At 51.6% G+C, this 25,019-nt stretch overlaps 2 protein-coding genes across 2 annotated transcripts; both read right to left on the minus strand.

Annotated features, from left to right (window-relative positions):
- Positions 1-1,898: 1,898 nt before the first annotated feature.
- Positions 1,899-4,815, minus strand: LOC107312835 (E3 ubiquitin-protein ligase PHF7-like). The gene is made up of 9 exons (XM_085536087.1): positions 4,744-4,815; positions 4,449-4,682; positions 4,256-4,357; positions 3,881-4,005; positions 3,559-3,721; positions 3,361-3,467; positions 3,029-3,142; positions 2,747-2,872; positions 1,899-2,632 (listed from the first exon to the last, which is right to left on the minus strand). Exons 1-9 carry the CDS (start codon positions 4,813-4,815, stop codon positions 2,152-2,154), a joined length of 1,524 nt encoding a protein of 507 aa, XP_085392213.1. The 3' UTR covers positions 1,899-2,151.
- Positions 4,816-16,270: 11,455 nt separating this feature from the next.
- LOC107313635 (E3 ubiquitin-protein ligase PHF7-like) lies at positions 16,271-21,753 on the minus strand. Its single transcript, XM_085536741.1, has 9 exons — positions 19,716-21,753; positions 19,310-19,401; positions 19,113-19,217; positions 18,740-18,864; positions 18,431-18,593; positions 18,230-18,336; positions 17,898-18,011; positions 17,623-17,741; positions 16,271-17,460 (listed from the first exon to the last, which is right to left on the minus strand). Exons 1-9 carry the CDS (start codon positions 19,756-19,758, stop codon positions 16,895-16,897), a joined length of 1,434 nt encoding a protein of 477 aa, XP_085392867.1. The 5' UTR covers positions 19,759-21,753; the 3' UTR covers positions 16,271-16,894.
- Positions 21,754-25,019: the final 3,266 nt, after the last annotated feature.

Consider the following 25,019-nt stretch of genomic DNA (forward strand, 5'->3'; position numbering starts at 1 on the left):
CCTTGCTGGGCTGTCCCACACTACTCATGTGATTGCACTCAAGATGATCTATTCAATAACTTTTCCTGGCACCGAGGTAAGGCTGACAGGCCTGTAGTTCCCCAGATCCTCCTTATAACCCTTCTTATAGATGGGAGTCATGCTGTCAAGCTTCCAGCTATCTAGGACCTCTCTGACTGACTAGGATCACTGATAGATGTTTGGAATTGGCTTGGCAGTCATGTCTACCAGCTCACTCAGAACCCTTGAGTGGATCCCATCTGTCCCCATCGTTTTGTGACAATCCAGGTGGACTAGCAGCTCTCTAACGGTTTGCACCTGAATGCTGAGGAGTTTATTCTGTTTCTAATTCCAGACTTCCAGGTCAGGAGGCTGAGTATCCCAAGGCTAACTGGTCTGACTATTAAAGACAGGCATGAAGAAGGCATTGAGAACCTCAGCTTTGCCCTCAGTCTCAGTGGTCACGTTTACTGATGCATCCAGTAAAGGATGGAGGTTCTCCTTGACCCTTCTCTTACTGTTAATGTATTTGTAAAATCATTTTTTGTTGTCTTTTACTACAGTGGCAAAGGTTGAATTCATGCTGGGCTATTGCCTTTCTAATTTTTTTTCTGCATATTCTACCAACTTCTTTGTGCTTATAGCCATTCATTGCAGCAGTCCAGTTGTGATCTCACCATGTTTCAGTAATAGCAATGAAGTCATAGTTTGCCTGCCACACAATGGCTTCCAGCTCCTGTTAGTTGTCCATGCTGTGTGCATTGGTGTAGATGCGGACATCAACCCAGCTGCCAAGTAAACCTCCCTGTGATCAAAAAAGGCATAATTCCTGCTATTGCACCAACCTCTCAGCCATAGATTTGTCAGTCACATTCTCCTGATTCATTCAGAATCCCTCTCTGCCACTGAAGGAATAGAGAAAAATGCCACCTGTTTTTCTGCCCAGTCAAATAATTGCTCCAGTCCCATCATCCTTTTGATAATCCTCAGGCTTTTCACTGTGACTTCATCACTACCAGCCTGAGCTATCAGTAAGGGGTAATAATCAGAGGTTATCCAAACAAGCAAGTGAGGAAGTCTTCTTTTGTACATTTGGGGCTTGGCTGCCATCACTCCCGGATCAAACCACAAGTGGGTTCCACCACCACTGGCCTGTTGCAACTGCAGGGGCTGTCATGAAGTTTGGATGGGTCTGTTGGGATTGGAGCCATTGTAGGCCTACTGAATTTTCATCAGCTCCAAAGATCTCTTCCCTCTGAATAAGGTATTTGTACACACACATATGTATTTACAAAAGAAGTAATACACGATGCGATTGCTCAGCACCTACAGATTGAAGATCTGCAGCACTGTCTGTCTCCTTCACACAAACAACTCCCCGTAGCTTATTTTTCACATCACATTTTAGGGCCAGGTAGGCCAGTTTAGATCGGCCATCCTGGTTCTGTCCCCTCTCAGCTCCTTGTGCCTGGCCCTGCGCTGACTGCACACACACACTGCGCTGCAGCACTTTAGGGCTCACAGCATCCCCAGAACAGAACCAGAACTCAGGCCTGACAGCACTATCCACATGCAGGAAGGAAAGCTGAAGCTCTGACACATCTGGAAGCAGCCCTGGACCTGACATATACCCTGAACATGGTGACATGCCAGGGCTGGAAACAAGCCCAGAAATGGGCTGTCCTTGCCAGTGCGGCCTGGGCTCTTGAGGAATGTGGGTTGTGTGCCCCACCGGGGATGTGGCCTGAACCCAGCTCAGCCTGGACTAGGCCAGGAGAAGTGAGGTCTGGGATGGCAGTGGGGAGGAGAAAACCTCTTGTCAAGGTCCCTACCTCTGCCCGTCTCAGCAAGAGCAGGGAAGGATGAAGCCAACAAATGTTTTTGGGTGGGAACTCTGATCTTTATTGTGATGGAATTTGGGGACCAGAGTAAGGAGGGGGAGGTTAGGGGGGTACAACAGTATGCAAGGGTGGATAGCATTAGGACAAGGAGCTTGTCCTAATGGAGCTGATGTCCAAAAATAGGACAAGTTCCTGGGAGCAACTTCATTCACAGGAAGGCCTCCACTGTTGGGCCCAGCTCCTGCTGCTTCTTTGATGTGAGCTGTGGGAATTGTGGGCCCAATGTCTCAGTAAGGGTGAGGGCCCAACCTCAGTGCCTGGACCGTCCCCTGTGTCCAGGCATTCTGGAAGACCTTGAGGATGTTAATGTTGCAGATCTTGTAGATCTTTGAGTGCCGCTTCGCTCCCCTGAGGCTGGCATTCGCCTGCTGGCATGGCGTCTTCTTGGCCAGCTCTGGGAACGTGAGGTCTGACCTTGCAGTGGGGAGCGGCTTCGTGTGCGGCTTCTTCCTCTCTGCCTGGGACGTCTTCTGCGGGCAGCTGCTGGAGATGCCCAGGAAGACCCTGATGCCCTCTGCCTGGTGGATATGAGGGAGTCACTCTCAGCCCTCTGGGCTGCTCTTGGTCTGCGCCCACGACGTCCTCGCAGTTGCTCCGAGGTAGCCCCATCCTCACACGAATGTGGGCTACTTGTCTCCTGCTCGGTCTCAGGTGTGCTGGGACTGGCGCTCTCAGCTTCAGCACAGGAAGCTGTAAGAGGAGACAGGAAGGTTATGAGGATGAAGCGGCAGCTCCGCAGTGAGATCTGTCAGACCTCTTGGGGCAGACAGACTCTAGCAAAGCTGCCCCGAGCACTTGCTGCCAGGCTTTGCCTGGCCCCAGTATGGTGTAATGCGATTGATTGCCTCTTACCGGTTCCCAGGCCAGCACAGCTGTTGCACTCCCATGTGTCTGTTGTGTTATTCAAATGGGAGCAACATCGATGGGTGCCCTCAGCAGCACAGGAGCTGCACAGGATCAGCTGCCAGGGTCTGGGGAAGCAAAGGGGTTGTGGCTGTGAGTAGCAAGTGAGCCAAGGCAGGGAGTGCCCAGCACAGCAAATCCCTGGTGCTCAGTCCTTGCTCCCCCAGCCTGTGGTCAGGCTGAGAACCCCCACAGAGCCTCAAAGAGCTGCTGCGGTAACTCACCCTCTTCTCTCTGCCTCCTCTCTGCCTCCAGGGCAAAGACACTCACTGGCATTACATTGGCTGTGCCTCTCTAGAAGTGACGCATATGCATCATTGTCTTCCCATTCTGGCTCTCTACAAAAGAAGGAAGGAGAAGTGATGAGCCCACCATGTTCCCAGCATAAGATCCAAGGTCTTCCCATCTCATTCACCCCAACTCCATTCCCAGACTCTCCATGAAGGTGGGACACACGCTCATGATCCAGTCAAGGCCCAGGCCTGCCAAGACAGCCCCTGGACAGGCCAAGCACAACAGCCTTTATGTCAGCAGAAGCGGGCAGAAGGACACCAACCTGACTGGGATTTGTATCCCCATGATGGACATTTCTTGAAAGAAGAGAAGGATGTTTCGACAACCGGGGCACTGGAAACACAAAGCACCAGCACTCAAGGCCTGTCGCTGCAGAAGAAGCAGAAGAAGTATGAGTGTGAGCAGTGCCTGGTGCTGCTGAGCACCAAGTGTGCCTGCAGGGTGAGGGGAGGGCTCCTACCTGGATGCAGCCCCGGTGGAACCAGGTGTGTCTGCATGCTGGACACACCATGGTGTGGTAGGACACAGTGTCCCCCACAGGCTCCAGGCATATGAGGCAGTTTGTGCCTTCAGGTGGAGCTTCCTGAACTTCCTGGCGAGGACGGTGCTCCGAACAGAAGGATCTGGGGGAATATGGAAGGGATGGGCAGAGTGAGACTTGCTGCAAGAAGGGCCGAGCAGCAAGAAGTAGCCCCAGTCCCTGGATCAGGCTCTGTCATCCCACTGTCCTGCATTGTAACTATCGATTCCTCCATGGCTAGCCTGCTGTTGTCAGCACTTACCTGTACTCTCCAAAGTACTGGGTGACGCATTCCCCATCCACGGCACAGGGCAGATGGAAGCTGTGCCCACAGCCTCCCTCTGCGCATGTGATGGCAGCCCCCCTCTCACCGCAAACACAGCATTGCTGAAAAGAGCAGAACAGCACCATTAGCAGCAGGCTCAGGGCCTCCACAGCTGGCTCCATACCTCTGGGTAGGGCACAGGTTGTGGGCACTGCTGGTTTCCATTCTACAATGATGCCTGTTGGACAGGGCTCATCTCCTAACTTTGTCCAGGAGGCAGCTGGGAGGGCTTCATTTGCTTTCCTTGGGTTTAGACTTATCTGATCTGAGTCCCTCCTGGCACAAATCTGCCTGCTCCACTCAGGTACTAACCTTCTTGTTTGCCTGCTTGAACATGTGTGTGATGGCTGCAAGGGGGATACCCGCAATTCTGGACCATGGTGGTCTTGCTTCAGGAACAATGTTGGCAAAGCTCTATAGGAGAGAAAAGAGCAAGATCTCAATAGGATATAAAGAATGGAGCATCGCCAGTACGAATCTGGATGGAGATTTTGGGGGAACTCACCAAGCAGAACACATGGGCACAAATCCCACTCTCATCAAACATGTGTCCACAGATGTTTGGGTCAACATCTGCCCGGCCACACAGCACACACACTGCAGAGGAGAGAGCAAATGTGAGTAACGGTGAGCAGCTTGCACAGCCAGGTGTCCCTGAGGGCTGTCCCCAGAGTCCTGCTCTGTGCCTGCTGTGCTGGCTGAAGGTGGTGGAGGAGAAGGGGCCATGGCAGGCCCAACACTGTTAGTGGGCAGACACAGTCCAAGCTGGGCCCACCTGCCATGAAGCTGAGGGGCCCTGCCTTGCAGCTGTTGGGGAGTCCCTGCCTGTCCCTTCCTAGCCTTTCAGCCACAGGCAGCCCCCCAGCACTCATTTGTCCTATAGCTCTTCTCAGGTTGTGCTCTCACCTGGCTCCTCCGAGTTGGAGGCCTTCCTCTTCCTATTGGACATGATGTGCGTTAACAGCGAGCACTGCAAGAGTCACTGCTCTCTCTACGCCTCACCAAACCGCACTGATGCTCAGGCTGAGCCCGGCAGCCTTTGCTCTGCTCCAAGCATTATGTCACAATGGCCTCAGCCTGACACCCACTGTGTGACATCACGGTCACCACCTTACATAGGAGAGTAGCAGTTCTGGAAGGTGGAACAGAGTCAGGTCAGAAATTATGGCCTCCCTCAACCTGCTGGCAATGCTCCCCCAGCCAGAGGCAGGAGCAGAGCTGTCCTTTAGCCAAGGCAGCAACCCTGGAACCACACTACCATTTCCAGTCTGAGTCCAGTCTAGGTTTCTAGAGAGTCTTTTAAACATTCGCACGTCAACACCATACTTGGTATCTAGTGTGTGTAGTGAGTGACTTTTTACATGATTTTCTAGGTATAGGATGAGGATGGATTGTTTTAACCTAAAAGTTGAAATTAGATTTACTCCTAGAGGAAATACTTCTCAGAGTTTTGTGAGTGGAAATGCACTGGAACACGCCGCCCAGGGATGTGGTGGAGTCATCGTCCTTGGAGGCATGCAGAAAACATGGAGATGTGGCCCTGAAGCAGACAGTTTAGTGGGCACAGTGGGGATGGCCCATCTGGATGCCCACCTGTGCAGCCTGCTGAGCCTGCCCTGGCAGGGGGTTTCGACACGATGATGATCAGCAGAGGTCCCTTGCAACCCCTGCAATTCTGCGATTCAGTGCTGCAGCCTCTTTAGCAGAAACCTGTGGATGTAAGAACTTAGAACCATCACATCTCATCCATCATCCTTCTTTGTTCTAATTACTACTACAACGTAGATGTCCCGTTTGTTCATTGCATTTCCTCATCTTTGATTTGTCACCAAATTCTCAGCACAATCAACATTTTGTTATGATATATGCTTGGCAATAATATTCTTTTCACTGGAAAACTTGACTTTCTGTTTTATCTTTCTATGTCTAAGTAGCGCGGTGCCCTCATGGAAAAGTTCTTCACTGGCCTGGTTAAAGAAATAGTCATGTAGAAAAAGAAACCAAAGCTTTAAAATACAGCCTGCAACAAAGTCTGTAAAGTATTTCTGGCAGTCATGGGAAGCAAGAGCAGGGCTGTAGAATGGGATTGGTTTGCACAGTATTCTATAGTGGCTACTGGGCTACCCCTGCTCCTGCACATATTTTGTCTTTCATCTCTAAAAACTTAAATGCAGGTGATGGGGGTGTGAGGAGGGGAAAGGAAAAACTCTCACTAAAACCCTGACACCCTTGGGATACAGCTTTGCTGGGCAGCTGCCATGCATTCCCAACAGCTTTGCATCCATGTGCTGCAGGCACTGGGAATCAGAGCCCGGTTTGAAAACTGTTCACCTATCTGAGCACTGGGGGGTCCCTTTAGTCAGCTCTGAAGATCCTCGTCTTCACTCCAGATGGTAAATGCAGGGGATGAGGAGGAAAAATTTGAGAGAGCTCAGAAAGCCAGCTTTGACATCAGTCAGCTTTTCAGAGAACTTCAGCTGGCCAAGAGCAGTATACCTTATGCCTTGGAGTCACAGTCTCCGTTGAAGAACTGAATGAGCTTTGAACTTGTGCATCTTGATGACTGCTCAGAAAAGCTGTGGATGCCCCATCCCTGGAGGCGTTCAAGGCCATGCTGGATAGTGTCCTATTCTAACCTTAAAATGTGTCAGCCCTGTCCATAGCAAGTGGTTGGAGCTTGCCTCCAACACAAGCTTTTCTGTGATTCTGTGGCAACAATCTCTGCCGTAGTACCGTTGACACGAGCTGAGTGTCTTCAGTGTTTTTCCCAAGTGCTGAGCTCATCCAAACTACTTCTGTGTTGTGGGCAGTGGGCAAAACACGAATGATGTTATTCATACCCTAGCTACAAAGTAGAAGGCTTCCACACTCACAGACGATACATATGTGATGTAGTATGAAGCTTAATTGGAACAAGAGAAAGAAAACCCCCAGACGTACAGTTCATGAACCCTGTGGACTGCCCAAGCACATTCCTCCCAGCATGGCTTGAGCTTTCCTGACTGCAGATGAACTCAGCTGAAAGGTCTCTTCCTCTGGTGCCTCTACATATATCTTCCATCTTTGATCAACATAATGGATCACCTCCAAGCACAGCTAATTCCCTCAAGGTTCCCTGGACACCTTTGCACTTGCCTGAGTAACGTACCAGATCTCTTTTGAAAGGATACATTGCCGTCATGGAAGAGACAAAATCACTTCCATACCATGAAAGCAGATGTCCCTTCTCTGATGGCTTTGTCAGTGTCCTCTTCCCTTCAAAGGGATCCCAGATGCCTGCCTTCAATGTACACGAATAGATCAAGGCACCATTCTCCCACAGACAGAGCAGCCATGAGGCACAAGACTCACCCGGGTGATGGCTGAAGTTTTTTTCCTAGATCTCTCAGCTCAACCGTGGACAGTAGTTGGTTATTGTCAGCTCTGAGAGTTCTCCCTCTTCAACATTCTGTTCTTAGAAACACAGAATGAGTGATCCTCAAATATTTAAGGAGGTTTGGAGAAAACCACTAAAATCAACAAGTCCAAACGTCAAGCTGTCACCAATAAAGCCCACTAAACAATGTCCCTATGTTCGAGGTTACTACTGAATACAGTACTGGCAAGATCATCTAGTCCAACTGTCCTCCCATTCCTGTAGCTACAGCAAACCACTAAAACATATTTTCTCATTGCGACACCTCTTGAACACTACCAGGGATGTTAACTCCACCACCTCCCTGGGAAGCCATTCCTGAGTGGGGAAGGAGACTCTGCCTTCCCTGCTTGCCCTGCCTGTACCAAGGGCCGTACAGAGTCGTTTGCGGACTCTGTTCAGCCACGCTCCTGGTTGATGACACTCCCTGAGAGCAGCCTTTGTACGTTCAGGATTTGACCACATCACTCCTGGCTCTGCTCACAGCGCCTCAGAGCCCCAGTGCATCAAATCTGTGACAAGAATGCAGGTCCCTCCCTCTCCCTGAACTGCAGACATCTTGTGATGGCTCGGCTTTGTTCTCACTCTGTTCTTAAAAGTTGATTTCCTTTCTAAACTCTGCGACTTTTTCAGCTGTTGACTCACCTTGTTTTCACGGGTGTCTGACAGTGGCACAGATGGGCTCTCAGGACGAAGCACAAGTCCTCTCACAGGGACTGGGGCAGCTGCAGGGCCTGTCACAGGGGCTGCAGCAACCAGAGGGCCTGTCTCAACCACAGGGCCCGTCACAACGGCAGGGCCTGTCACCAGGACTGAAGCAGCTGCAGACTCCGTCATGACAGTTGGAGCAACTGCCGCCTCCGCTGGAGGCTTGGAGCGGTTGCAGGGCCTGCTGAGTTGTCATCAGCTCCAAAGATCTCCAGGGATGGAGCATCCACAACCTCTCTGAGCAGCCCATTCCAGCACCTCAGCACTGTCTGCAAAGAACTTCCTCCTGGCCTCCACCCTGACTAAATCTTCCCTACCCCAGCTTAGAAACATAGTTGCATTGACCCGTCTGAACACTACACAGCCTGCCAACATTCAGGAGGAGAGCCCAAGCTCTGACACATCTGGAAGCAGCCCCAGACCTGAACACAGTGACATGCCAAGGCTGGAAACAAGCCCAGAAATGGGCTGTCCTTGCCAGTGCGGCCTGGGCTCTTGAGGAATGTGGGTTGTGTGTCCCACCGGGGATGTGGCCTGAACCCAGCTCAGCCTGGCCTAGGCCAGGAGAAGTGAGGTCTGGGATGGTAGTTGGGAGGAGAAAAACCTCTTGTCAAGGTCCCTACCTCTGCCCATCTCAGCAAGAGCAGGGAAGGATGAAGCCAACAAATGTTTTTGGGTGGGAACTCTGATCTTTATTGTGATGGAATTTTGGGACCAGAGTAAGGAGGGGGAAGTTAGGGGGGTAAACAGTATGCGAGGGTGGATAGCATTAGGACAAGGAGGGATGTTTTTAAACTAAGAGCAGGGAGTTTGGGGCTGGATATTAGGGGGAATTTTTTCTCAGAATTGTTAGTGACACAGTCTGGAGCAGGTTGCCTAGTGATGTTGTATGTGCACCAGCCCTGGAGGCATGGAAATCCAGGCTGGATGTATCTCTGGGCAGTGTGGTGTAGTGGTTGTTGACCCTGTAGACAACAGGGGGGTTGATCCAGATGAATGTGGTAGTTGTTTTTGACCCAGGCCACTGTATGTAAAGCAGTCGGCTGCTCCTACGCGGACTCGGAAGCTGTCTGTGGGGACTTTGATGTTGTTCCTGGGAGCAGCTTCATTCTCAGGAAGGCCTCCACTGTTGGGCCCAGCTTCTGCTGCTTCTTTTTTGCGAGCTGTTGGAATTGTGGGCCCAATGTCTCTGATGTGGAGGACTTTGGGTGTGGGCCCACCCTCAAGGCCTGGACCGTCCCCTGCATCCAGGCGCTCTGGAAGATCTGCTGGATCTTGATCTTGCAGATCTTGTTGATCTGTGGGTGCTGCTCCGCTCCCCTGAGGCTGGCATTCGCCTGCTGGCATGGCGTCTTCTTGGCCGGCTCTGGGATTGCGAGGCCCGACTTTGCAGCGGAGAACGGCTTCTTGTGCCGCTTCTTCCTCGCTGCCTGGGACGTCTTATGCGTGCAGGTGATGGAGACGCCCTGAAGGACCTGGATGCCCTCTGCCTGTTGGATCTGCGGGAACCACTTTCAGACCTTTGGGCTGCTCTTGGTCTGCGCCCATGACGTCCACGCAGCTGCTCCGAGGTAGCCCCATCCTCAGATGGACGTGGGCTGCTTGTCTCCTGCTCGGTCTCAGGCAGGTTGCTGTGCTCAGGCAGCTGGGAGCTCTGTGACATCTCCTGCTCAGTCTCAGGCAGGTTGCTGTGCACAGGCAGCTGGGAGGTCTGTGACGTCTCCTGCTCAGTCTCAGGCAGGTTGCTGTGCTCAGGCATCTGCGAGGTCTGTGACATCTCCTGCTCGGTCTCAGGCAGGCTGCTGTGCTCAGGCAGCTGGGAGGTCTGTGACGTCCCCGGTGCTACCTGGCTGGAAGGCGTCGAGCCGATATTCTCAGGCTCCACGAAGATGATGAATGGCTCCGGAGCCTTCTGAGCGGCAGCGCTTGGAATGGAGCTCTCAGTGTCAGAACTGGAAGCTGTAAGAGGAGACAGGAATGTTATGAGGATGAAGCTGCAGCTCCGCAGTGAGATCTGCCAGAACTCTTGGGGCAGACAGACTCCAGCAAAGCTGCCCTGAGCACTTGCTGCCAGGCCTTGCCTGGCTATGGTTTGGTGTCACACGGTTGATTGTCACTTACAAGTTCCCAGGCCAGCACAGCTGTTGCACTCCCACGTGGCTGTTGTGTTACTCAAGTGGGAGCAACGACGGTGGGTGCCCTCAGCAGCACAGGAGCTGCACAGGATCAGCTGCCAGGGTCTGGGGAAGAAAAGGGGTTGTGGCTGTGAGTAGCAAGTAAGGCAAGGCAGGGAGTGCCCAGCACAGCACATCTCTGGTGCTCAGTCCTTGCTACCCCAGCCTGTGGTCAGGCTGAGAACCACCGCAGAGCCCCAGAGATCTGCTGCACTAACTCACCCTGTTCTCTCTGCCTGCTCTCTGCCTCCAGGGTAAAGGCACTCGCTGGCATCGCAGCGGCTGTGCCTCTCCAGATGTGATGCGTATGCATCATTCTGCTCCCATGCTGGCAATCTACAAGAGAAGGGAGGGGAATTGATGAGCTATCAGTGTCTCCGGCATAAGTTCCAAGGTCTTCCCATCTCATTTACCCCAACGCCATTCCCAGCCTCTCCATGAAGGTGGGACACACGCTCATGATCCAGCCAAGGTACAGGCCTGCCAAGACAGCCCCTGGGCAGGCCCAGCGCAACAGCCTTTATGTCAGAATAAGTGGGCAGAAGGGCACCAACCTGATTGGGATGCGGATCCCCATCAGGGCCATATCTACACAGAAATTTTCATAATTCCGACAGACGGGGCACTGGAAATACAAAGCACCAGCACTCCTGGCCAGTTGCTGCAGAAGATGAAGAAGAAGCAGTGTGAGTGTGAGCAGTGCCTGGTGCTGCTGAGCACCAAGTGTGCCTGCAGGGTGAGGGGAGGGCTCCTACCTGGATGCAGCCCCGGTGGAACCAGGTGTGTCTGCATGCTGGACACACCATGGTGTGGTAGGACACAGTGTCCCCCACAGGCTCCAGGCATATGAGGCAGTTGGTGCCTTGAGGTGGAGCTTCCTGAACTTCCTGGCAAGGACGGTGCTCCGAACAGAAGGACCTGGGGGAAGATGGAAGGGATGGGCAGCGTGAGACGTGCTGCAAGAAGGGCAGAGGAGCAGGAAGGAGCTCCAGGCCCTGGCTCAGGCTGCCGGGAGGTGTAACTGCAGGTTCCTCTCTGTCTTGGCTGCTGCTGACAGCACTTACCTGCGTTGCCCAGAGAACTGAGTGATGCATTCCCCATCCTGGGCACAGGGCAGGTGGAAGCTGCGCTCACAGCCTCTCTCTGCGCATGCGATGGTAGCACCCCTCTCTCCACAAACAAAGCATTGCTGGAATGAGCAGAACAACCCTGTCAGCAGTAGGCTCTGGACTTCTGTGGCTGGCCGCACATCTCTGGGCAGGGCCCAGGATGTGGACACTGCTGGGTCATGTTCTACAAAGATGCCTGGTGGACAGGACTCATCCCCTAACTTTGTCCAGGAGGCAGTTGGAAAGGCTGCCATGGCTTTCTTTGGCTCCAGACTAAGCTGGAGTCAGCCTCTCCTGGCACAAATCGGCCTGCTCTGTACGAGTCCTCACCTTCCTGGTTGCCTCTTTGGCTGCACGTGTGATGGCAGCAAGAGGGAGGCGGCTCTCCCTTTCCGACGGTGTCCCTCTTGCTTCATTAACGGTGCTGGCAAGATCCTGTAGGAAGGAACAGAACAGGGTCTCCTTAGGATAGGAAGGAAAGGAGCATCCCTAGCAGTGATCAGGAAGGAGCCCATGGGAGAACTCACCAAGCACAACCAATGGACGTAAATTCCACTCTCATGAACCATGTGCCCACAGATGTTCGGGTCGACATCTGCCCGGCCACACAGCATGCACACTGCAGAGGAGAGAGCAAATGTGAGTAACGGTGAGCAGCTTGCACAGCCAGGTGTCCCTGAGGGCTGTCCCCAGAGTCCTGCTCTGTGCCTGCTGTGCTGGCTGAAGGCGGTGGAGGAGAAGGGGCCATGGCAGGCCCAACACTGTTAGTGGGCAGACACAGCTCAAGCTGGGCCCACCTGCCATGAAGCTGAGGGGTCGTGCCTTGCAGCTGTTGGGGAGTCCCTGCCTGTCCCATCCTAGCCTTTAAGCCACAGGCAGACCCCCAGCACTCATTTGTCCTATAGCTCTTCTCAGGTTGTGTTCTCACCTGGCTCCTCCGAGTTGGAGGCCTTCCTCTTCCTATTGAACATGATGTGCGCTAACAGCGAGCACTGCAAGAGTCACTGCTCTCTCTACGCCTCACCAAACCGCACTGATGCTCAGGCTGAGCCCGGCAGCCTTAGCTTTGCTCCCAGCATCATGTCACAATGGCCACTCCCTGACAACCACTGTGACATCACGGTCACCGCCTCACAGTGGGTGTGGGCGCAGGCCCTCAAGCAAGAGGGTGGCAGCCCTCCCAGGCAGCACAGATTGAGGACCCGGTGCTGCCTTGCAGCAGAGAGGAAGCATGGCCTCCCTCAACCTGCTGGCACTGCTCCTCGTGGCAGATGCTGAAGTGCTGCTGTCCCTTTGGTCTCACGCTAGCTCTTCTGATCGGAATCTGTTAGTCTAGTTTATGTTTCTTCATGGTCTAGTAAAGATTGCTAGATAACAGCATATTTGGTGTCTAGTGTGTGTGGTGAGTGACTTTTTGCATTGTCTGACAGGGATAGGACATGGTTTAATCTAGTTTTAATGTGGAGAAGTAGTTTAGACTAAGTCTTAGAGGTAGTTCTTTACCCTGAGATTGGGGAGACACTGGCACAGGCTGCCCAGAGCAGCTGTGGATGCCCCATCTTTGGTGGTTTTCAAGGCCATGCTGGATGGAGCTCTATTCTAACCTTCTGTAGTGGAATCTCTGACCACGGCAGTGGGTTGCAATTAGTTCAGCTTGTCAGGACCCTTCCAACCCAAGCATTCTGTGATGCTTTGGTAACAAACTGCTGCTGTATTGTTGGCACCACCTTAGTGTCATATCATCACTGTTTGTATAATACTGTCTCGCTCCAATTTATAGGAGAGAGAGGAGGATCTTTTAATATATGTGTACCCGATGGAGAGATGAAGGCACAACTGGTCAAATGTTAGCCTGACCATTTTGTTACAAATCCTAGTCGATTAGGGGAATGGGGATAGGAAGACAGGTGTCAGAAAAGATAGGAAATAAAAGCAAGAAGCCTTTGTAGGAAGCAAGACAGAGGTGGTCAGCACCACGCATCCAGTGTTGTCTGTAGTTCAGTCGTTGATCTTCATTTGTTATGGGTTATCAGATATTGTTGTTCGGTCGATGACCAAGATGACAATGACCCTTTCCAATGGCAGTACAAACTTGTAAATTGGTCGAGTCAGCTCCTTTTGGAATGACAACTTCTGGCTTTTGGATCTCAGCAGGAACTCCTTTTGTTTCCATCTTCTTGGCCTTGGCAGCCGATAAGAGGGAGCACGGAGGCACCAGCGTGTATCTTGCCCTCACATAATACACTGGTATCATCCCCCAGTCTCCCTTAGCAAGCTGGAGTTCTTCGGGCACAGGCCAGATCTTCTGCCAGAAAACAGCCCTGCGCATTCTCTTCCAAAGGCAAACAGCTCCAAAGAAATGCTTTCAAATGTAATACTGTGATGCCGACTGCCACACGGCAACAGCCACCTCATCTCCTAGAGAAGTCAGGGTCTTACCACATGAATTGCCTCAGTGACTAAGCTCGGAGCCAAAAAATAATAAGGGTTCAGACTAACGTGCACATGCCTCCGTTCTTCTTCTGTATTGTAAGCAGCAGGGAAAGTGTTATTGATACGCATTATGCCTTGTCTACAAAGTGTCAGGGTTTGATGGTTTTTGGTTATCGTATTCCACATCATAACATCCCACAGTGCACTGTTAAACTGCTAATGCTCCAGTTGCATGGAATGTGGATGGTTCCGGGTGCCTGGTTCTCCAAAAAGAGGAAGAGCTACATACTACATACCCCAGAAGATTTTGTGTTATTTGTGTTTCCGTTTTCCACTCAGGGGGAAAGATAAATACCATCCACAAAACAGTTTCCCTCCCCTTCTGAATCTCAGCAGCCATTTATTTTGTAGTCATTGCTCTACACTTTCCCTCTTCTTTCCCTTTCCTGGAGCGTGGGTCTGTGGGTCCCCCCAGTCTGCTAGACACAGAATCGGAGCAAACCAGCATGTAAACCGCTGACAAAAAAGTAAATGTCCTTGAAACTCAATATGTGAGTCAATAAGAAACTTAGTTGAAGCAACAGAAAGAGAACCCCAAAACTTGATGTTCATGAACTGTGAGCTGCCCAAGCATATTCCTTCTAGCGGGGCTTGAGCTTCCGTGGCTATAACAGAGTTCATCATTGAACTCTCTCTTCCTTTGGTACCTTTCTTACTGCAGTGACATTTTTTCTCTCTTTATTGTCTCTCCAGAGAGAAAACCTGACTGCTCCCATTTCCCAAACTCTTGTCATTCCTCTTTATTCCTTTATTTTTAAGTTAGGGTTTAATTTTTTTAATTAACCTGAGTATTTGAGTGTACAAATGCTTTTACTAGACAACTGTAGGGAAGTTCCACTGTAGTTGAGCAATTCCAAGGCTTTGAGAAACAATGAAGTAAGCCCCTGAAGTCCAAACCGCAGTGATGAGTTGAGCCAGAGATGAAATGCAGGCTGGCATCACATTGGTGGAATGAGGAGCGTTTGTCTGTGGGTTTGTCCAGCTCAGAAGAAACATTTATCTACATGCATCAAAGCTACAAGTGTTTTGCAGTCAGCGGAGGTAAACTGGCCTACAGTTCCCTTTAAGTTCACATCTAAACTCCATCAGGAATTCTGTGTTGGGTGAGATGAAGATCCCGCCTGGCAGAGGATCCGTGACCACCTGAAAAGACAAGGGGTTAGTAGAACGTGTGCAGGCAGAGCACATTGAGCTCTTCTGTTTGCTCTGTAAGGCAGTTTGCCCTGTAAACTGTAGGTGAAAGGAAAGGTTTAAAGGGTTTGGCAAAAGACAGTACAGCAGGTACCGCTGTGGCTGTTCTAGTGGACTGCTTGTATGTTTTTACAACATTTCTATGTTTCTTAATTTACTACACACATTTTTCTAAGTTTGTTCCTTTGGAAATGACAATCTCCTCCACGTAGATCCCAGTTCCCTGAGCCCACAGTAGTTCCCAAAATAAGGAATGCTGATCTTAATTTTAACTTGAAAGTCCTTACACGTTTGGCACAAAAGTTGGCCTGATTCCCAGCCTCAGGGGTCAGAGTGGCTTCTCCCTGCCACCCTCTGTGGCATCATGGTCACCTCACCACACTGGTGGTAGGGGATGTGGGTGTGGGCCTTCATCTCCCAAGCAAGAGAATTGTAGCTCCACAGCTTCTCTGCGAAACCTGTTCCCGTACATCACTGCCCTCTAAATAAAGATGTTCTTCCCAACATCCAATCTTTATATATCTCTCCTTTCTTTGTTCAGAATTAGGCATCACGTTCAAGCACAGCTACTTCCCTCAGATACTCTCCACCTTTCCACTTTCCTGAACTTCTCCAAGTGGATACTTTTACTTCATGGCAGAGAAAGAATCACTTCCGTAGCATTAAAGCAGACGTCCCTTCTCCGCTGGCTTTGTCATTGTCCTCTTACCTTCAAGGGGATCCCAAATACCTGTCTTCACTGTACACGAATGGACCAAGGGCTCCATGTCCATCATGACAGTTGGAGCAACTGCCGCCTCCGCTGGAGGCTTGGAGCGGTTGCAGGGCCTGCTGAGTTGTCATCAGCTCCAAAGATCTCCAGGGATGGAGCATCCACAACCTCTCTGAGCGGCCCATTCCAGCACCTCAGCACTGTCTGCAAAGAACTTCCTCCTGGCCTCCACCCTGACTAAATCTTCCCTACCCCAGCTTAGAAACATAGTTGCATTGACCCGTCTGACCACGACACAGCCTGCCCACATTCAGGAGGAGAGCCCAAGCCCCGACACATCTGGAAGCAGCCCTGGAGCTGAACACAGTGACATGCCAAGGCTGGAAACAAGCCCAGAAATGGGCTGTCCTTGCCAGTGCGGCCTGGGCTCTTGAGGAATGTGGGTTGTGTGTCCCACCGGGGATGTGGCCTGAACCCAGCACATCAGAAGTGAGGTCTGGGATGGTAGTTGTGAGGAGAAAACCTCTTGTCAAGGTCCCTACCTCTGCCCATCTCAGCAAGAGCAGGGAAGGATGAAGCCAACAAATGTTTTTGGGTGGGAACTCTGATCTTTATTGTGATGGAATTTGGGGACCAGAGTAAGGAGGGGGTACATTACAAGGGTATAACAGTATGAGAGGGTGAATAGCATTAGGACAAGGAGGGATGTTTTTAAAATAAGAGCAGGGAGTTTGGGGCTGGATATTAGGGGGAATTTTTTCTCAGAAATGTTAGTGACGCAGTCTGGAGCAGGTTGCCTAGTGATGTTGCAGATGCACCAGCCCCGGAGGCATGGAAATCCAGGCTGGATGTATCTCTGGGCAGTGTGGTGTAGTGGTTGTTGACCCTGCACACAGCAGCGGGGTTGATCCAGAAGAACGTGGTAGTCCTTTTCCACCCAGGCCACAGTATGAAAAGCAGTCGGCTGCTCCTACGCAGACTCGGTGGCTGTCTGTGGGGACTTTTACTCTGATGATTTTCCTGGGAGCAGCTTCATTCACATGAATGCCTCCACTGTTGAGCCCAGCTCCTGATGCTTCTTTGTTGCCAGCTGTGGGAATTGTGGGCCCAATGTCTCTGATGTGCAGAACTTTGGGTGCGGGCTCACCCTCAACGCCTGGACCATCCCCTCCGTCCAGGCGCTCTGGAAGACCTGTTGGATCTTGATCTTGCAGATCTTGTTGATCTGCGGGTGCCGCTCCGCTCCCCTGAGGCTGGCGTTCGCCTGCTGGCATGGCGTCTTCTTGGCCGGCTCCGGGATTGCGAGGCCCGACTTTGCAGCGGGGAGCGGCTTCGTGTGCCGCTTCTTCCTCGCTGCCTGGGACGTCTTCTGCGTGCAGCTGATGGAGACGCCCTGCAGGTTCTGGATGCCCTCCGCCTGGTGGATCTGCGTAAACCACTTTGAGACCTCTGGGCTGCTCTTGGTCTGTGCCCATGACGTTCTCGCAGCTGCTCCGAGGTAGCCCCATCCTCAGATGGACGTGGGCTGCTTGTCTCCTGCTCGGTCTCAGGCAGGTTGCTGTGCTCAGGCAGCTGGGAGGTCTGTGACGTCCCCAGTGCTGCCTGACTGGAAGGCATCGTGCCGATATTCTCAGGCTCCACGAAGATGATGAATGGCTCCGGAGCACTCTGAGCGGCAGCGCTGGGACTGTCGTTCTCAGTGTCAGAACTGGAAGCTGTAAGAGGAGGCAGGAAGGTTATGAGGATGATGCTGAAGCTCCGCAGTGAGATCTGCCAGACCTCTTGGGGCAGACAGACTCCAGCAAAGCTGCCCTGAGCACTTGCTGCCAGGCTTTGCCTGGCTATGGTTTGGTGTCACACGGTTGATTGTCACTTACAAGTTCCCAGGCCAGCACAGCTGTTGCACTCCCACGTGGCTGTTGTGTTACTCAAATGGGAGCAACGACGGTGGGTGCCCTCAGCAGCACAGGAGCTGCACAGGATCAGCTGCCAGGGTCTGGGGAAGCAAAGGGGTTGTGGCTGTGAGTAGCAAGTGAGCCAAGGCAGGGAGTGCCCAGCACAGCACATCTCTGGTGCTCAGTCCTTGCTCCCCCAGCCTGTGGTCAGGCTGAGTACCCCAGCAGAGCCCCAGAGAACTGCTGCGATAACTCACCCTCTTCTCTCTGCCTGCTCTCTGCCTCCAGGGTAAAGGCACTCGCTGGCATCGCAGCGGCTGTGCCTCTGTTGAAGTGATGCGTATGCATCATTCTGCTCCCATTCTGGCAATCTACAAGAGAAGGGAGGGGAAGTGATGAGCCCCCATTGCCCGCAGCATAAGATCCAAGGTCTTCCCATCTCATTCACCCCAACTCCATTCCCAGCCTCTCCATGAAGCTGGGATACACATTCATGATCCAACCAAGGCCCAGTCCTGCCAAGACAGCCCCTGGGCAGGCCCAACACAACAGCCTTTATGTCAGCAGAAGTGGGTAGAAGGGCACCAACCTGACTGGGATTTGGATCCCCAGCTGGGACATTTCAAGAAAAAAACGAACGTAATTTCGACAGCAGGGGCACTGGAAACACAAAGCACCAGCACTCATGGCCAGTTGCTGCAGAAGATGAAGAAGAAGCAGTGTGAGTGTGAGCAGTGCCTGGTGCTGCTGAGCACCAAGTGTGCCTGCAGGGTGAGAGGAGGGCTCCTACCTGGATGCAGCCCCGGTGGAACCAGGTGTGTCTGCACGCTGGACACACCATGGTGTGGTAGGACACAGTGTCCCCCACAGGCTCCATGCACATGATGCAGTTGGTGCCTTCAGGTGGAGCTTCCTGAGCTTCCTGGCGAGGACGGTGCTCCGAACAGAAGGACCTGGGAAAAGATGGAAGGGATGGGCAGCGTGAGACGTGCTGCAAGAAGGGCAAAGTAGCAGGAAGGAGCTCCAGGCCCTGGCTCAGGCTGCCGGGAGGTGTAACTGCAGGTTCCTCTCTGTCTTGGCTGCTGCTGACAGCACTTACCTGCGTTGCCCAAAGAACTGGGTGATGCATTCCCCATCCTGGGCACAGGGCAGGTGGAAGCTGCGCTCACAGCCTCTCTCTGCACATGCGATGGTAGCACCCCTCTCTCCACAAACAAAGCATTGCTGGAATGAGCAGAACAACCCTGTCAGCAGTAGGCTCTGGGCTTCTGTGGCTGGCCGCACATCTCTGGGCAGGGCCCAGGATGTGGACACTGCTGGGTCATGTTCTACAAAGATGCCTGGTGGACAGGACTCATCCCCTAACTTTGTCCAGGAGGCAGTGAAAGGCTGCGATGGCTTTCTTTGGCTCCAGACTAAGCTGGAGTCAGCCTCTCCTGGCACAAATCGGCCTGCTCTGTACGAGTCCTCACCTTCCTGGTTGCCTGTTTGGCTGCACGTCTGATGGCAGCAAGAGGGAGGCGGCCCTCACTTCCTGACCGTGTCCCTCTTGCTTCATTAATGGTGCTGGCAAGCTCCTATAGGAGGGAAAAGAACCAGGTCTCCTTAGGATAGGAAGGAAAGGAGCATCCCTAGCAGTGATCAGGAAGGAGCCCATGGGAGAACTCACCAAGCACAACCGATGGACGTGAATCCCACTCTGATGAACCATGTGCCCACAGATGTTCCGGTCAACATCTGCCCGGCCACACAGCATGCACACTGCAGAGGAGAGAGCAAATGTGAGTAACGGTGAGCAGCTTGCACAGCCAGGTGTCCCTGAGGGCTGTCCCCAGAGTCCTGCTCTGTGCCTGCTGTGCTGGCTGAAGGCGGTGGAGGAGAAGGGGCCATGGCAGGCCCAACACTGTTAGTGGGCAGACACAGCCCAAGCTGGGCCCACCTGCCATGAAGCTGAGGGGTCGTGCCTTGCAGCTGTTGGGGAGTCCCTGCCTGTCCCTTCTTAGCCTTTCAGCCACAGACAGATACCCAGCAACCCTTTTGCCCGGTACATTTGCTCAGGGATGCTGTGTTCTCACCTGGCTCCTCCGAGCTGGAGGCTTTCCTCTTCCTATTGGACATGATGTGCGCTAACAGCGAGCACTGCAAGAGTCACTGCTCTCTCTACGCCTCACCAAACCGCACTGATGCTCAGGCTGAGCCCGGCAGCCTTAGCTTTGCTCCCAGCATCATGTCACAATGGCCACTCCCTGACACCCACTGTGACATCACGGTCACCGCCTCACAGTGGGTGTGGGCGCAGGCCCTCAGGCAAGAGGGTGGCAGCCCTCCCAGGCAGCACAGATTGAGGACCCGGTGCTGCCTTGCAGCAGAGAGGAAGCATGGCCTCCCTCAACCTGCTGGCACTGCTCCTCGTGGCAGATGCTGAAGTGCTGCTGTCCCTTTGGTCCCACGCTAGCACTTCTGATCTGAGTCTGTCTAGTCTATGTTTCTGCATGGTCTAGTAAAGTTATCAAAATAACAGCATATTTGGTGTCTAGTGTGTGTGGTGATTGACTATTTGTATGGTCTGAAAGGAATAGGACATGGTTTAATCTAGTTTTAATCGGGAGAAGTAGTTTAGACTAAATCTTAGAGGTAGTTCTTTACCCTGAGATTGGGGAGACACTGGCACAGGCTGCCCAGAGCAGCTGTGGATGCCCCATCTTTGTTGGTTTTCAAGGCCATGCTGGATGGAGCTCTATTCTAACCTTCTGTAGTGGAATCTCTGACCACGGCAGTGGGTTGCAATTAGTTCAGCTTGTCAGGACCCTTCCAACCCAAGCATTCTGTGATGCTTTGGTAACAAACTGCTGCTGTATTGTTGGCACCACCTTAGTGTCATATCATCACTGTTTGTATAATACTGTCTCGCTCCAATTTATAGGAGAGAGAGGAGGATCTTTTAATATATGTGTACCCGATGGAGAGATGAAGGCACAACTGGTCAAATGTTAGCCTGACCATTTTGTTACAAATCCTAGTCGATTAGGGGAATGGGGATAGGAAGACAGGTGTCAGAAAAGATAGGAAATAAAAGCAAGAAGCCTTTGTAGGAAGCAAGACAGAGGTGGTCAGCACCACGCATCCAGTGTTGTCTGTAGTTCAGTCGTTGATCTTCATTTGTTATGGGTTATCAGATATTGTTGTTCGGTCGATGACCAAGACGACAATGACCCTTTCCAATGGCAGTACAAACTTATAAATTGGTATTTCCAAAGAGGTCGAGTCAGCTCCTTTTGGAATGACAACTTCTGGCTTTTGGATCTCAGCAGGAACTCCTTTTGTTTCCATCTTCTTGGCCTTGGCAGCCGATAAGAGGGAGCACGGAGGCACCAGCGTGTATCTTGCCCTCACATAATACACTGGTATCATCCCCCAGTCTCCCTTAGCAAGCTGGAGTTCTTCGGGCACAGGCCAGATCTTCTGCCAGAAATCAGCCCTGCGCATTCTCTTCCAAAGGCAAACAGCTCCAAAGAAATGCTTTCAAATGTAATACTGTGATGCCGACTGCCACACGGCAACAGCCACCTCATCTCCTAGAGAAGTCAGGGTCTTACCGCATGAATTGCCTCAGTGACTAAGCTCGGAGCCAAAAAATAATAAGGGTTCAGACTAACGTGCACATGCCTCCGTTCTTCTTCTGTATTGTAGGCAGCAGGGAAAGTGTTATTGATACGCATTATGCCTTGTCTACAAAGTGTCAGGGTTTGATGGTTTTTGGTTATCGTATTCCACATCATAACATCCCACAGTGCACTGTTAAACTGCTAATGCTCCAGTTCCATGGAATGTGGATGGTTCCGGGTGCCTGGTTCTCCAAAAAGAGGAAGAGCTACATCCTACATACCCCAGAGGATTTTGTGTTATTTGTGTTTCCGTTTTCCACTCAGGGGGAAAGATAAATACCATCCACAAAACAGTTTCGCTCCCCTTCTGGATCTCAGCAGCCATTTATTTTGTAGTCATTGCTCTACACTTTCCCTCTTCTTTCCCTTTCCTGGAGCGTGGGTCTGTGGGTCCCCCCAGTCTGCTAGACACAGAATCGGAGCAAACCAGCATGTAAACCGCTGACAAAAAAGTAAATGTCCTTGAAACTCAATATATGAGTCAATAAGAAACTTAGTTGAAGCAACAGAAAGAGAACCCCAAAACTTGATGTTCATGAACTGTGAGCTGCCCAAGCATATTCCTTCTAGCGGGGCTTGAGCTTTCGTGGCTATAACTGAGTTCATCATTGAACTCTCTCTTCCTTTGGTACCTTTCTTACTGCAGTGACATTTTTTCTCTCTTTATTGTCTCTCCAGAGAGAAAACCTGACTGCTCCCATTTCCCAAACTCTTGTCATTCCTCTTTATTCCTTTATTTTTAAGTTAGGGTTTAATTTTTTTAATTAAGCTGAGTGTTTGAGTGTACAGATGCTTTTACTAGACAACTGTAGGGAAGTTCCACTGTAGTTGAGCAATTCCAAGGCTTTGAGAAACAATGAAGTAAGCCCCTGAAGTCCACACCGCAGTGATGAGTTGAGCCAGAGATGAAATGCAGGCTGGCATCACATTGGTGGAATGAGGAGCGTTTGTCTGTGGGTTTGTCCAGCTCAGAAGAAACATTTATCTACATGCATCAAAGCTACAAGTGTTTTGCAGTCAGCGGAGGTAAACTGGCCTACAGTTCCCTTTAAGCTCACATCTAAACTCCATCAGGAATTCTGTGTTGGGTGAGATGAAGATCCCGCCTGGCAGAGGATCCGTGACCACCTGAAAAGACAGGGGGTTAGTAGAACGTGTGCAGGCAGAGCACATTGAGCTCTTCTGTTTGCTCTGTAAGGCAGTTTGCCCTGTAAACTGTAGGTGAAAGGAAAGGTTTAAAGGGTTTGGCAAAAGACAGTACAGCAGGTACTGCTGTGGCTGTTCTAGTGGACTGCTTGTATGTTTTTACAACATTTCTATGTTTCTTAATTTACTACACACATTTTTCTAAGTTTGTTCCTTTGGAAATGACAATCTCCTCCACGTAGATTCCAGTTCCCTGAGCCCACAGTAGTTCCCAAAATAAGGAATGCTGATCTTAATTTTAACTTGAGAAAGTCCTTACACGTTTGGCACAAAAGTTGGCCTGATTCCCAGCCTCAGGGGTCAGAGTGGCTTCTCCCTGCCACCCTCTGTGGCATCATGGTCACCTCACCACACTGGTGGTAGGGGATGTGGGTGTGGGCCTTCATCTCACAAGCAAGAGAATTGTAGCTCCACAGCTTCTCTGGGCAACCTGTTCCCGTACATCACTGCCCTCTGAATAAAGATGTTCTTCCCAACATCCAATCTTTATATATCTCTCCTTTCTTTGTTCAGAATTAGGCATCACGTTCAAGCACAGCTACTTCCCTCAGATACTCTCCACCTTTCCACTTTCCTGAACTTCTCCAAGTGGATACTTTTACTTCATGGCAGAGAAAGAATCACTTCCGTAGCATTAAAGCAGACGTCCCTTCTCCGCTGGCTTTGTCATTGTCCTCTTCCCTTCAAGGGGATCCCACATACCTGCCTTCACTGTACACGAATGGACCAAGGGCTCCATTCTCCCATAAACAGAGCAGCCATGGGGCACAGTGCTCGCCCTGATGATGGCTGAAGTCTTTTCAAAAATCTCTCAGCTCACTCGTGGACAGCAGTTGAACAGTTATTGTCAGCTCTGAGAGTTCTGCCTCATTCACATTCCGTTCTTAGAATCACAGTATAAGTGACCACAAATCTTTAAGGAGGGTTGGAGAAGACCTCTTAAACCAACTAGTCCAAATGACCACCTGTCACCAATATTGCCCACAAAACCATGTCCCTATGTTCTTGTTCACTACTGAACACTCCCTGCCACCCTCCAATTTGTGAGGAGACTGCAGGCCCCCGCCTCTCCCTGAACTATTTCCCACACACATCTTGTGATGGCTCGGCTTCGTTCTCATCTCTTCTTAAAAGTTGATTTCCTTTCTAAACTCTGCGACTTTTTCAGCTGTTGACTCACCTTGTTTCCACGGGTGTCTGACAGTGGCACAGATGGGCTCTCAGGACGAAGCACAAGTCCTCTCACAGGGACTGGAGCAGCTGCAGGGCCTGTCACAGGGGCTGCAGCAACCAGAGGGCCTGTCTCAACCACAGGGCCCGTCACAACGGCAGGGCCTGTCACCAGGACTGAAGCAGCTGCAGGCTCCGTCATGACAGTTGGAGCAACTGCCGCCTCCGCTGGAGGCTTGGAGCGGTTGCAGGGCCTGCTGAGTTGTCATCAGCTCCAAAGATCTCCAGGGATGGAGCATCCACAACCTCTCTGAGCAGCCCATTCCAGCACCTCAGCACTGTCTGCAAAGAACTTCCTCCTGGCCTCCACCCTGACTAAATCTTCCCTACCCCAGCTTAGAAACATAGTTGCATTGACCCGTCTGACCACTACACAGCCTGCCCACATTCAGGAGGAGAGCCCAAGCTCTGACACATCTGGAAGCAGCCCCAGACCTGAACACAGTGACATGCCAAGGCTGGAAACAAGCCCAGAAATGGGCTGTCCTTGCCAGTGCGGCCTGGGCTCTTGAGGAATGTGGGTTGTGTGCCCCACCGGGGATGTGACCTGAACCCAGGTCAGCCTGGACAAGGGCAGGGGAAGAGAGGTATGGGATGGTAGTGGGGAGGAGAAAAGCCTCTTGTCAAGGTCCCTACCTCTGCCCATCTCAGCAAGAGCAGGGAAGGATGAAGCCAACAAATGTTTTTGGGTGGGAACTCTGATCTTTATTGTGATGGAATTTTGGGACCAGAGTAAGGAGGGGGAACATTATAAGGGTATAACAGTATGCGAGGGTGAATAGTATTAGAACAAAGAGGGATGTTTTTAAACTAAGAGCAGGGAGTTTGGGGCTGGATATTAGGGGGAATTTTTTCTCAGAATTGTTAGTGACACAGTCTGGAGCAGGTTGCCTAATGATGTTGTATGTGCACCAGCCCTGGAGTCATGGAAATCCAGGCTGGATGTATCTCTGGGCAGTGTGGTGTAGTGGTTGTTGACCCTGTAGACAACAGGGGGGTTGATCCAGATGAATGTGGTAGTTGTTTTTGACCCAGGCCACTGTATGTAAAGCAGTCGGCTGCTCCTACGCGGACTCGGAAGCTGTCTGTGGGGACTTTGATGTTGTTCCTGGGAGCAGCTTCATTCACAGGAAGACCTCCACTGTTGGGCCCAGCTTCTGCTGCTTCTTTTTTGCGAGCTGTTGGAATTGTGGGCCCAATGTCTCTGATGTGGAGGACTTTGGGTGCGGGCCCACCCTCAAGGCCTGGACCGTCCCCTGCATCCAGGCGCTCTGGAAG

This window comes from Coturnix japonica, chromosome 1 (genome assembly GCF_054131305.1).
Source record: "Coturnix japonica strain WE chromosome 1, WE-NBRP24, whole genome shotgun sequence".
In the NCBI taxonomy this organism is placed as follows: Eukaryota; Metazoa; Chordata; class Aves; order Galliformes; family Phasianidae; genus Coturnix; species Coturnix japonica.

Excerpts from the sequence above, each read along its gene's own strand:
- LOC107312835 (XM_085536087.1), bottom strand. The coding sequence starts at position 4,815 with ATGAGTGCTGGGGGGCTGCCTGTGGCTGAAAGGCTAGGAAGGGACAGG. Across the intron at positions 4,006-4,255 it reads TCAAGCAGGCAAACAAGAAG|CAATGCTGTGTTTGCGGTGA; the intron begins GTTAGTACCTGA and ends TGCTCTTTTCAG. Across the intron at positions 2,873-3,028 it reads GAGGAGGCAGAGAGAAGAGG|ACCCTGGCAGCTGATCCTGT; the intron begins GTGAGTTACCGC and ends TTGCTTCCCCAG.
- LOC107313635 (XM_085536741.1), bottom strand. The coding sequence starts at position 19,758 with ATGTCCAATAGGAAGAGGAAAGCCTCCAGCTCGGAGGAGCCAG. Across the intron at positions 17,742-17,897 it reads GAGCAGGCAGAGAGAAGAGG|ACCCTGGCAGCTGATCCTGT; the intron begins GTGAGTTATCGC and ends TTGCTTCCCCAG. Across the intron at positions 17,461-17,622 it reads CTGTGCTGGCCTGGGAACTT|CTTCCAGTTCTGACACTGAG; the intron begins GTAAGTGACAAT and ends CTCCTCTTACAG.